Source organism: Cyprinodon tularosa, unplaced genomic scaffold, assembly GCF_016077235.1.
Source record: "Cyprinodon tularosa strain WSP-4 unplaced genomic scaffold, ASM1607723v1 ctg553, whole genome shotgun sequence".
Lineage (NCBI taxonomy): Eukaryota > Metazoa > Chordata > Actinopteri > Cyprinodontiformes > Cyprinodontidae > Cyprinodon > Cyprinodon tularosa.
In genome coordinates this window covers 42,606-56,011 of record NW_024039289.1, presented here as the reverse complement: position 1 = coordinate 56,011, position 13,406 = coordinate 42,606, and the positions used below count along the sequence as shown (strand labels likewise).

Sequence of the window (13,406 nt, the reverse complement as noted above, 5' to 3'; positions counted from 1 at the left end):
TCAATTCATTTCAATTTCAAAATTACATAAAAATGTACATTAAAAATTTACTCACATATTACTGATATATGAGTAAATTTGAGACTGGCAACAGCTGAGGCAGCACTGACGAAGCCTCCATCACTTTCAAAGTGTTGATCTGTCGTCCTTTGGGGTAGTTGGTTGATAAAAATGGTACTATAACTCTGTGGCCTTTCTATTAGCTCTACATTTTGAAAATATTTCAAATGTTTGAATCAACTTGAACCATATTTCATTACTCTGATCTGACCTGAACTAGATGATGCTTCTGTACTTAGGAGTTTTAAATTAATGGAAAGCTTTGTTCTATTTTTAAAACAAAAAATTAAGCATGCTTTGACATTCAGATTTGACACTTTAGATAATAAACTGTCTAAAAATGAATGGATGAAACCTTTATCATATTTGAAGAAGATATTCTAATCGCACGATTATCAGCTATTGTGAAAAAAGAAGGATAAGAAAATATTGGAGTTCAAAATTTTTGAGGTTCCTGTGTCATTGTGCCATAGGTGAACCAGGATTTCCAGGCAGAAATGGAGTCCCAGGTGCTCCAGGTTCCAAAGGAGATAAAGGAGACAAAGGATTCCAAGGACCCCCTGGACCCCCTGCACCAATAAATATTGCTGGACAAAAAGGAGATCCTGGACCACAAGGTACAAATGGAAACATGTCAACATATCACCATCTTTAAATCATCTTTTAACTTCCACAAAACTCTCACTCTACCATAAAGATTTAATGAATTCCCATATGTTTAGGTTTAGCAGGCCCACCTGGAGTAAAAGGCATTTCAGGTCTTCCTGGTGAACCTGGATTACCTGGACAAGATGGACGCCCTGGAGCTCCTGGACCACCAGGTAGCAGGTTCCATCAAGGATGGATGGACAGATGGATTATTTGACATTGATCCTTTTCTGTCAGTATGTTTTGTCCATAATTTGATGTTTGGTTTTTCTAGGATTTAAAGGAGAACCTGGATTCCCAGGGAATCCTGGTGGCCCTGGAATTCCAGGTCCAAAAGGCAACATGGGAGATATGGGAATTCCAGGTGGGTGAGCTTTCCTAATGGCAGATCTTTATTTATATTATGTCACCGGTAATGTCTTTATAAATGCATTTATACTTTCATTTGTACAGATTTATGTATTAGGAAAGAATAGGAAGGACTTTATCCTTCATTTATGTTCTGACATGGTTCTAGTTTGCAAAAATGCAGCCTTTTTCACAGTATCATTTTCTAATAGATCGGGACAAAAACAAAGCAGATGGGCTGTGAGTGAGTTCACTCCCTGATGCAAAAGCTTGTTTGACCAGTGTGGGCAGCGATGTTTAGCTGCTGTATTATATAGTATTCATCAAACTGTCTTATGAGCAAGGGCCCACTCAGATGTACCCTATGCTTCTATCAAATTTAAGATTAATGACACAAGTCGACTGGACCATCATTTTTACTGTTGCAGATCTGCAGATCATCAGCTTTGTTTAATTGGCCCTTTTGGGCCTAGCTTCATGTGTTTAGCAATTGTCTTTGGTTTTCGCAGTGGAATACTATATTGCTTTAAACGCTGACATTAAAAATTAGAATGTGCTGTCTGTCATGCCATGAATTTGTTAACTGAGTGCAGACCTTCCAATTTGGTTAAGCTACCACTTGCTCTTATGCAGCTATATATGACCAGCTATATATTAGCAGCTATATTACCTCAATATATTCTGGTATCATAAAATTGTACAATCATTTTTGTTAACAGAACTTACATTACTGCAAATTGGAGATCAGTCAAAGCAAGGATATGTTCCTGTGTTGAATAGTGTTTTTCTCCATAAAAAGAAGAGTAAAGAGGGGGTGTGACGTATATATTTAATTTTATTTATTTATTTATTTGACAGGGACAGTGTACATTAAAAACCATTCCTGCAAATGCACCAGAATTAGTGAAAAGGCTATTTTTCATCTGTTGTCCCTGGACAGATCTTAAAATTGTCTACCTAAAAAAAACACACAACAGTAAGCATTCTACAATGAAAAATAACAAATATATAATGAAATAATAACAGCTATAACTCCTCAAAACTGATTTAAAAACACAGAATAAGTGTTCGCTGGACTACAGAGGTTCATAAAATAGAATAAAACATTTAAACTATGTATATATACATACATATATACATATACATACATACATACATACATACATACATACATACATACATACATACATACATACATACATACATACATACATACATACATACATACATACATACATACATACATACATACATACATACATACATACATACATACATACATACACACGTATACACATACACATATATACATACACAGAAGAGACAAGTGGCAGCATGGCTTGTTAATGATAGACATTCAACTAATGCTGACATGACTGATGTGTTATGAGCCTATTTTTTAGATGCTTTTTGGAAATAGTGTATGTTGTAAGTTCTCTGATGTTCTGAGGGACAGAATTTCATTCCTGAGAAGCTGTAACTGCAAAGGCTCTTTGACTGAAAGCACTTTTATGCAGAGGAACAACACACTCTCCTCTAGCTGACCCTCGTGTTCCGGATTTTCACAAACTGACTGAGTGGAGGAGATGACAGACCACGGATTATTTTATAAAACAGATAGAGGTTTGCATACTTGATGAAGTTTTCCCAGCTTAGAAGCTTATGTTTTAGTACTGTATAATGCCACAATGGTGATATTTTTATGTTTTTTTATCCAAAATTTCTTGCAGCATGCACATATCTATGCCAAATCTGTCTCTAGTTCTAGAAGCTTTAAGTGTCCTTATTATTTGTAAGACTTCTGATTCTGTGACTGTTTGTAGGTTGAAGATTGGCTCAATATTATTTGTTTAACACATATTTAGATTGTTAGGAGGGACGCTTTGGGCAATAGTTGACACAGATTCAATAAAAAAGTTATTGAAGGCATCTGCAACTTGGTTTGTATTATTTGTAATTTGTCCATTTATCTTAATTTCTAAATTTTGTTTAATTTTTGAGTCCTGTCCTACAAGTTTTTTTAGTTGGGTCGAAATTGTTTTGGAATCCCCTTTTGCATGTTCTATTATAGTGAGGAAAAACATCTACTTTGGCCTTGCATGTAGCTTTAACAGTTTTATTCCTCAGTGTTGTAAACAGTTTTTTAGCAGTGGCTGATTTAGTCTTAATTCCTGTTTTTAATGCAACATCCCTCTCTTTCATTAGTTTGAGAATGTCAGAGGTCATCCAGGGTAGTATGTTTTTGTTGTATTTGTGCTTTACTTTACAACTAAAATCTTTAATATTGCTCTCCATTGTAGCAACAAAAGATTTACAGTCAACTTCACAATTTTTTCCAATCAGTATGTGATCCCAATCAATCTGTTGGAAAGCACATTTAAATCCTTCCTGGTGTTTTTTGGGGGATTCCAACAAATTCAGGCTCCCTGAGAGAATGACCAAATCTCTTTTTTGAGAGCTATGCTAGATCAGCTTACCTTAGACATGCAAAGCATGAAAGTGAAAGAAAAATTTTGGACTAGTTAATTTGGCTCACATTTATTTGACCACAAGTCTTAAAATGTAATGCCCATATTAAATATTAAGTCAGAGTGAAGTCAGAGAAAAGTAACAAATTTGATTATGCTGAGGCCTCGACACTGAAAATTTTACCCCGTTCATTTCCAGTATTAATTAACTGTATACAATGGTAGTACAACACACATTGTTCAAAGAGCTGACATTCAACCACGTTTCCTCATGTTGAGACACCGGGGATAGATGTTTTTTGTTTTTTCTTTCAAAAAGTCCCCATTTCTGTATAAATTCAGTTTTTTCAAAAACTTTATTTTAATTCCTCTGTTTGCTGTTTGTTCTTTTCCATGTACAGCTAATGAAACTATGGCATTTAAGATTACAATGACATAAAGGACATTTTAAAGGGTTTAGTATTCCAAAGTTGTATTCAATACAACAAAAGAGCCTCGTTTAAAAAAAATCTATTGAACAAGGCTGGATTTAGTTAATTTAAAGCATTGTTGCTGCACCTTTAGCAAAAGTATAAAATACAAAATCAAAGAAGGTAAAAGAACTAACAAGTAGTAGAAAAAGAAGACTATTTATTAATAGCTTGACTGAGGTTATGTGTAAAAACACTTCTGTTTGCTTTAGGTCTTTAATAAAGCAATAAGCTTTAGGGGCTGATTGCTTTTATAAAAAGGTTACTTACCTATTACCCATAACATAAAGAAAAATAACAATACCATCACACACACATAAATAAAATTGGTAATAATGAAACAATACAACTGACAACTATTTTTTCCATTCTGAGTAAACAGCATTTTTACCTAGTGACCAAGTTTTTCTGTCATCGGTTCACATCAGGCTATCTGGGCTCATTAATGTTGTTACTTTAATTAATAGGGCAATTGTTAACTTAAAGTGTGGGGGAACAGTTGTGTGCGTTTGATGACATTAAAAAATTACTCAGCTGTGTCTGCTCCAAGACCTCCTGTCATCCCAGTTTAAATGCCAGTATGACTGGAGAGAAGTCTCACACCCCTGTAGCTTTACATATATAACTTCTCAATGCTTCCAGACCAACAATGGGTAGTTTTTGTATTGTGTTGCTATGTTGCAATTACTGAAGATGATCTTGGTGCCAGAGTTTCAACTATCTGCTTAACAAATGTGAGACACGGGATGCCACATGATGCTAGTGTAGTTTGTGCTGCGGGCTTACCATATCTAAGTGTGGGTAACACCGCATGGAAAGCACCTCAGCCAATTACATTTAAGTTTTATAAACTACAAAAACTTCTGCATGCTGTTGGTGATCAGTTAATCAAAAGTGTCTAAGTAACAGCACCTGCCTGATGCCTTCAATCCCGCACACACTCTTGGAACACACACTCAGTCAACCATTTTTTTTTTTTGGTTCAGTTTTTGGTTGAAAACTTAAACAAACTAATTAACAGCAATTTAGAGCCAAGCTTTAAACTTTAATATTGAACTCCTCCACTTTTCAATAACCCCACAGGACCTGCAGGGCTGAAAGGTACAGCAGGTTTTCCAGGTAGGCCAGGAACCCCAGGTCAGCCGGGAACACCTGGCCCTCAAGGACAAAAAGGTGAACCAGGTTCTGCTGGCACTGGACCACCAGGAATACCAGGATCGAAGGTGAATTAGTTAGGTATATTCAGTTTATAAACGTGAATTTTGGGTTAACAGATTGGGTTTTTTATTTCCTAAAAGGGAGATCCAGGTCAACCGGGTTTCCCAGGAAATCCTGGACTTAAAGGAAGTCCAGGCACACCTGGCCTTCCTGGTTTACCAGGCTTACCAGGGGCTAAAGGAGATGTAGGCCTCCCAGGATTCCAAGGTGAGTATGTTTAGTGTGTTATGTTTCTTATTTTAAAACTTTGATTTAACCAAACACACTGACTTCTCCTTTCTCTGTAGGTCCCCCTGGTAGCCCTGGTCCAAAGGGTCTTGATGGTGGGCCTGGTGCCCCAGGACTCAATGGAGGTCCAGGTAGACCAGGAGAGCCTGGTCGACCAGGACCCCTTGGACCCGTTGGAGAGAAGGGTCAGCCAGGAAGAGATGGCATCCCAGGACCAGCTGGAGTAAAAGGAGAGCCTGGTAAGTTGAAGTTTCAAAGATGTACAGTAGATTCTGGCTGAACATACTTTGTACGTGTTCAGTTTATTGTATGTGTTTTTCAAGGAATTCCTGGCTTTGGTACTCCTGGTCCTGCTGGAAGTCGAGGGTTGCCAGGTAGGTTATTCCCATCATGCTGCATTTAAACCCTAAATGTTTGTTTCTGTGTTTTCTGCTGTAACGTTTCTGTCTGGTTCTCCATGTTAAGGTGAGAAGGGAGACCCAGGTCCTCCTGGTCCAGCTGGCGGCCCAGGCTTTCCTGGCTCTAAAGGAGATCCCGGCTTCCAAGGTCCTCCAGGTCCTCCAGGTCTCAGTGGCCCTCCAGGACCTCCAGGACAGTCATTCCAGGGCGCTAAAGGGATTCAAGGACCCCCTGGACCACCTGGAAGATCAGGTAAAGGGCTTTGTTGGTGTTTGTCACCACGTGATCAGTTTGGAAGTTCCTGCCTGGTTTTCTGCAGTTAGAGAAAAAAAGCAACATATACTTTTAAACATCCAAGAAAAATTAGAGTGTGCTTTGTTATAAGGCCACTACAGGTTTTATATACGATGATGACTGAACCAACTTAAAAATATATATCACATTAGATAACTATTTATAACAGAATTTGGGGAAAACATTTGAATGGTTCCAATCAATGTCAGAATCTGGTTATTTAGTTTACAACCTCTAAGTAGAATCAGGCAGGAGATCCATGCTGAATCAGATATCAATCACAACCGTGTTCGTTGATTTGCATGGGTCATTGTTTCACTGATCAGCACCATTGGCCAAAGAGCCGCACCACTCTTTTCTTCCAGCACCAGGTTTTCAAACACATCGACCCCCAGCTTGACACCACAACTGTCAGGGCTTCCCCTTCTCTCACACGAGTCACAGTTTTCGCAAAGTTTTCACTTTGTACCAAAACACCATGTCTATTTTCACATTGTTGTGCCCGTGTCATCATCTACATTTGTTGTTCTTCCCATTATCTTTTTCCACACTTTCCCTCCTGACCGATCCCATCTTTGGGATGGTGTAAACTCCTTCTATCCCAACGCCAAAGCACCTAGTGAATGATATTCTGTACCTCTGTCTTTTCACAGCCTCTGTGTGTGTTTGGTTTCTTTTGATTGTTAGGAAGGTAAAACCTGGTGTTAATCATCTAAGCCACAAACAAACTCAAAACACTGTTTCATTTTGGATCAAACAGATTCCTTTATTTAGTGTATAGAAACGCACTGATTGTTCAGTTAATTATCAGATTCTGAAATCGATGATTGCCACCAGATCTGACAGCAAACATCAAATAGCTAACCTGAGGTTTGCCTTTTAACATTTCATGTAAGATTTTATTTGTAATCTTAGAAGTGAGCCCCTCCCAAACCTTTCAGCTCATGATGTAATGACTCAGAATAGAGGGACCCAGTATTAGGGCCAGACAGACAGTGGGATAACGTTAAAAGCATTTATTAAAAAACAACCGTTCTACGTATCTACAGTGGCTGCAGCTAGGGCGTCTAAGGCAGGAATCTTTGCAAGAGAGGAACACAGGTTAGTGACCACGGTAATCTAGCAGAGGTTGATTATGAACTATTGAGTCCCTAACCTGGTTTGACAGTTCAGTCCGTGCCCAGCCGGTCAGCTGACAAGACGCAGCAGACTCTGCCAGAGAGTTCCAGACGCTGAAGCTCCAGGACTGGTAGGAGATCTGGTCCGAGCAGACTAAGGAAGACAGGATAATCCACAGGGCAAAGACAAGAGGCAGATCCAGGTTCAGTCCACAGTGGAATCCAACAGGAGTCCGAAGACGGGTCCGGCAAACAGATCAGACAGGGGCAGGCAGGCTCAAATGTCAGAATACAAAAACGGGTCAGGATCAGGCAATAAGAACAGTAATAGCAACGCTCTAAGACTCTCTACACCAAATGCTCAAGAATGATGACTGGGAGCAAGCAGCTAAAATAGAGGCAGGAACAGGTGGATCAGATGAGCAGAAATGAGAAACCAGGCAGAGTTAGACGGGTGAATAAAATGTGCAATTAAGCCAGTCATCAGCGCCAAGATTATAACACAGAAATAACAGTGGCACAGACTCGTAGACCACCGGAAATAGATTTAATTCTTTCACTCTCTATGTATAAATATGTATAGAAATATAGAGTAAAGTTATTGCACTTATTTTTAAATACGATTAATTTTTAAAGACATTCATTCTTTAATTTAACTGTGCATTTCACATGTAAAGGTTTATTTACTGCAAATTTGAATCTATATAAATAAAAATTACCAACAGAAATGTTACATTTCCATATTTCAATGTAACATATATATATTTCCTGACAAATTTAGGCTCTCCATTTTGTTGCTCCAAACCCCTCTAAAGAATGTTTGAAGATATTTTGATGTGAGTTTTTTTATTAAATAAAAATCTGAGACATTTGTTGGTATGAAAGTAAATAACTCCTTTCAGTGGAGAAGGCCTGTAGACCCTTTGTTTAAATAACTCAATTTGGTTTACATCCATGCTAAAATAACACTATACCAGCATTTTTTAGCTTTTTGCCTAGCAAAGTAACACTAAGCAAAACAGCACTATATCAATCATCTGATTGTGAATAATACAAATATATATATAAAAATATATATATATATAAAAATAAACATAAAACTGCAGCATTTGTTGCCAGTTATTTTAGAAGGCCTCCCTTTATAGAGATTTATTACACATAGAGTAAAATGTTTGAAGATGTTTTTTCTTGTCATGTTCATGATCTTAGCTGACAGGTAAAGAAAACTTAGAATTCTGTTTTTATACTGCAAAAATTTAAATCTAAATAGGTCATTTGGTCTTAAAATAAGTGCATTTTTTCTTGAATTGAGGAGGTAAGTGAGACACTTTGCCAATGGAACAAGACAATTTACATTTGAAATAAGAAAAAACTATTGCATTATCTTATTTCAAGTGCATATTATCTAATTATCTTATTTTAAATGTAAAAATACTTCATCCATTGGCAAACTATCTTATTTACCAGCTCAAATTAAGGGTAAATATTAGGGCTGCAACAACGAATCGATAAAATCGATAAAAATCGACTTTTAAAAGCGTTGGCAACGAATTTAATCATCGATTAGTTGTGTCGCGCGATTAATGCGTCATCCGCCGCCGCCGTCATCCCGGGGAAGAAAAAAAAATATGGCGGAGCGAGTCAGCGCCGCAGTTGCAGTGTTGACAACTCAGCGACTTTTCAGACCCCTCCAACGACTATTTTTTTAAAAAGCGACTAGCGACAAATCTGGCGACTTTTTACGGTGTCACTGGCGGCTTTTGGAGACTCTTACGTGAAAGCATGTATCGTTCCTACTTTTGTCCTCCAGCGGCAGCTGCTGCCGTGGGGCGCCTCCCCCATCCCAACGCCTTTCTCCCTCTCCCACAGAATCCCTCTCAGCGGTGCAGTCCGAGCCGCAGGATTTTAGTGAGGAGTTTACCCTCAGCGTCCAGACTGCAAATGAAGCGCGCATGCCCCGGGATTGACGGCGCAAATTGATCACAATAATTAAAATAGCCTGCGCTTTGTAAAGTGAAAAAAGTCGTAACATGCAACTTTTGTAAAAAACAAATAAACATGGCACGGAAGCACCACTGTTATGACGCAGCACCTGAAAAGAAAACATGTTGGAGCCTTCAATGGCAGTGAAGAGAGCTGATCAGCAGGATGAGTAACCATGTTTGTTTCATTTTAAAGTGGGGAAACGTAAGTTAGTTTCTCAGGTAGCTCATCTGATGCTTTCCTTACCGTGTTAGTAGGTTACAGACAGTGATAAGGTTGGCTACTTATTTTACTTTTAATTTCATTTGAATTACCTTAAGCAGCGTTTATATTTTCTTTATAAATAAATTAATTTGCAAATTATGAGGGCAAGGCTTTTAAAGTTTAAATCTTCTGGCAAAGATAAAGTAAAGAAGATCCTGCAATTTATGGAAGTAAAGCAGAATAAAATCCAGCAAGATCAGTAATATGTCAATTAAGTATATGCCACATTCCCATGTAAATATCTGTCTTTGGAGGATGTGTTTTTTATCACCCTTAGTTCTCTCATTTTTATTCCAAATACAATTTATAATTTGAATCACAGGGCTATTTTTATCTCTATGGTTCAGTATTTTCTCAAGTAGCAACTTTAACTGCTATACTTTCCTGTCTTAAAAGGCAGAACTCTTCTAGTCTAAAAAAACCTCATTTGTTGAAATGGGGGGGCCTATTGTTTGAACCCCTTAGGGGCTTTAAAAAACAAAAATGCCTGTCTCTTTTTGCGCTTTATGAAACAAAGTAGCCTATATTTTGTGGATGTACAGCTACATTTCTCATGTAAGTTTGCGTAGTTTTAAAACAAACATTTATTTTTCATATAGCACCAGTACAGTTAATGAGAAACCTGTACTTGTGTGCTTGTTTGTTCTGTCTAAAATGTTTATTTTGGAATAAAGAGGTTAATATAAAAAAAATATTTTGTGTCCGATTCATCGATTAATCGAAAAAATAATCGGCCGATTCATCGATTTTCAAAATAATCGTTAGTTGCAGCCCTAGTAAATACACTTGATTTAAGAAATTTTTACTTAAATTCAGATCGTTTTTGCAGTGTAAGAAATATTGAATATTGCTTTAGACCAAGAAAAGGATATTTCTAACAAAAATATCATATATATGATGCTCTATTTCTTGAGATGTACCTATAGTATCTAAAATAGTATGAAATCTGGAAATAAAGCGAAACAAACTATTTTTGTTGCCAAAAAAAAAAAAAAAACACGTTACCACCACTATGAACAAACCTGAAGGTCATTTATACTCATAGAGCATTTGGAGTTGGTAGATTTGTATGCGTCTGTTGATGCGTCTCTATGCAAAAACTTCAATAAAACTGTTTTGAGTTTGTCTGGCTTTGCTGTCATGACTGAGTTTAGTCCCACCAATCAAGTCATCTGCATGAGGACTGTTCATGTGAACACAAACACCGAACCTCACACAGTGCTGGATAATCAACAATCACATGAACAAGATCAAGGTCAATAATAAAAAAAAAAAAAATTCCCAAGAAATAACTGTAGATTTCTCATATTGGTTAAATAAAAAAAAAAAAAAAAAAAAAAGCTTTGGTGAAATCAAGATTAAGTCCCTCTTGATGGAGCTTCAGCTTTTTCCAACAAACTCCGTCACTGTGTGAGGCCAGAAGGAAACAAAATGTGACAGTATGAAAAGATGTTTCTGTGAAATCTTACTCCGTGTTTCCTGTGGCTTGGCCCCACCCACCACGGTGTGGCCCCTGCCTCTCCACGTGACAACTCTTGCGTCCGGCCTCGCAGGCCCCTCAGGTCAGATGAACGGCATCCAGACTTTTCTGCACGTCTCCAGCAGCAACACTTTAATTTAACCTCACTCTCTGATTTACTGTGATGGAAACATTTCCTCTAAAAAATCTCTGAGGCTTCTTTTATTTCTTCCTTCTGACTCCTTTCTTTCACCTTTCATGCACCCTGATGATATGATAATCCACGTTTAACAAGTAAGCACGTTTAGAAAAAATGAAAATAAAGATGCATATATGTAGGGTTTGGCACTGGATCACTAATACGTGTTATTAAATTAAAAAAAGGAAGCACTGAATTATTGATCACAATCACTCACACTCAATCTAACACACTCAAGAATTTACTGAATTTTTGTATGTTCTCTACTTAAATGTATTTTCTGTATGAATAAAAATAGGTTAGGCATTTGCTACTTTTAAAGTTTAAATTTTTTGTTTAAATAGACCAATTAACTGTTTGTAAATAAGTATGGCAGCAGAAGTATGTCGTCCTGTGAAGGTTTGTCATGCTACACATACAAGTAAGCCACAATAAATCACAAAATTTTATTCAAATTTCTTACCTTGATGCGGTGCATCTGTTCGCATTTGGTTGGAATGGGAATTTTCTTTTTTTTCTTTATGTTTATGTCACTTTACCACAAGGCATTGCAGGATGTTGGGCGATTTACTTCAGTTCTTAAGAAGCTGCGCTGATTCTCATCTCTACTGCCAGTAGATGGCGCACATGTCTGTTTATGTCTTGGGGATGTAAATCTATTTAAACTTAACCCTCCTATCGTCCTCAAATATAGTAACAAATTTGGTCTTTGGGGTCAATTTGACCCCAGGGATATTTACCTCCAGAAAATGATTTACAGAATATTGTTGACCAAGTTTTTGTGACAGGCACTTTGTTTATTTGTTGAATACATAAATAATCCCTTGAAAATCAGTGAGTTGACCTTCCCTCTAGCGCCACCATCAGGCCAAACCTTTAAATGAAAATTTGTTTATTTTGATTTTTTTATACAAATCTTCTCAAATTTACAGGTTTTGAGCACATTCATGACTCTGAGCACATTCATGACTCTTACCAAATGAACCATATTGATTAATGTTGGTGACTCCCCCTTTCCTCTCATAAACATATTTATTTAGTTATTTTTATCTATTTTGTTGTAATATATCGGTGCTAGTTACTGTAGGATCTTACTCACCCCTCCTCTTTTGTTATCCGGGCTTGGGACCGGCAGTGGCAGAGTTATAGAGTTTTTTTGTTTGTTTTTGTTTTTTTATGATTTATTTATTTTTTTATTCATTTGTGTGACAGAAAATGGATAATGAGAACATGTCACGTAGTAGTTAGAACATGGAACAGTTTGTAGAGAGAAACAACATGGTGGTTGGAAATATTGCCCTTCCAGTCTCAGCATTCCAAAGACTTGCTGTTGCTTCACCTTTTGACTTATAAACTCCTGCCAAAATTAGCAAGCCAATGTAGACTTCCAAGTCAACTAGATCCAAGTCTTTCCAACTGTCCCCATAAACACGCTTTCCCTCTAAATTTGTCATCCCAAGCACAATATTTTTGATTGATGGTGTTATGCAGAGCTCGAATGATGACGTCATCAACATGGCTGACTGCATATCTGGTGGGTCCTGGAACCATTTTGATTATATTACTTGCGCTATGTCTACCCTGCTGTTTCAGTGGGGAAAGGGACCATATTATTTTTCCATTTTTGGAAGAAATTGTGTCTGCTGGTGGTTGAGGGACAACAGGAGGGTCAACACTCTCATTCTCATCAGATGAGAATTCCTCAAAATCAGGGTCCTCCTCAACACAATCCTCAGTCTCAGAGACAGTCTCCTCTAAGTCACTTTCACTGTCAAAGAGCTGCTCCAAAACCTCTTTGACAGTAAACCTTTTTCCAGAAGACATTTTCAAAAAGAGAGTGTGCAGATTGCAGTATACTCAGAGCACAGTGAGGAATGATTTGGATAGAGGACTGTAGTGCAAGCTTATGTTTGCTCCTCCCTGATTTGGCATGAACTACCAATGGCGTAGGAATAACCCACCCTTCACAAGGCGGGAAAAATCTGTTCTACTTTGGCAGGTTTGAGTTCAGAAGGTCACACAGATCCCCAGATGTCTCAGTTCAAATGTATCAACTAAAATGTATCAACTCTGCACCTGCAGGTGTTGTCATGTTAGGTCACTGACAAGTTTTAGCAGCTAAAACAGCTTGGGGTCAAATTGACCCCAGAGGACAACCAATGCGTGTAATATGTATTCAGCACATTAAAAAAATAACATCACAAAAATTTTATGCTTTACCAGTTGTCCCCATCTAATTAGGAAAAGTCA

General features: G+C 37.6%; 1 protein-coding gene across 4 annotated transcripts in view; it reads left to right on the top strand.

Annotated features, from left to right (window-relative positions):
* Window positions 1–13,406, top strand: part of col4a5 (collagen, type IV, alpha 5 (Alport syndrome)) — a 91,608-nt gene that overhangs the window by 65,047 nt on the left and 13,155 nt on the right. For 2 of the 4 annotated variants that reach the window (XM_038305237.1, XM_038305235.1), the window contains 9 exons: window positions 534–677; window positions 783–881; window positions 983–1,072; window positions 5,078–5,217; window positions 5,293–5,419; window positions 5,500–5,679; window positions 5,764–5,814; window positions 5,906–6,091; window positions 11,052–11,060. In XM_038305237.1, the coding sequence (XP_038161165.1) occupies window positions 534–677; window positions 783–881; window positions 983–1,072; window positions 5,078–5,217; window positions 5,293–5,419; window positions 5,500–5,679; window positions 5,764–5,814; window positions 5,906–6,091; window positions 11,052–11,060 (1,026 nt within the window). The remainder of the gene's footprint in view (window positions 1–533; window positions 678–782; window positions 882–982; window positions 1,073–5,077; window positions 5,218–5,292; window positions 5,420–5,499; window positions 5,680–5,763; window positions 5,815–5,905; window positions 6,092–11,051; window positions 11,061–13,406) is intronic. The other 2 variants (XM_038305238.1, XM_038305236.1) reach the window with 1 other exon arrangement.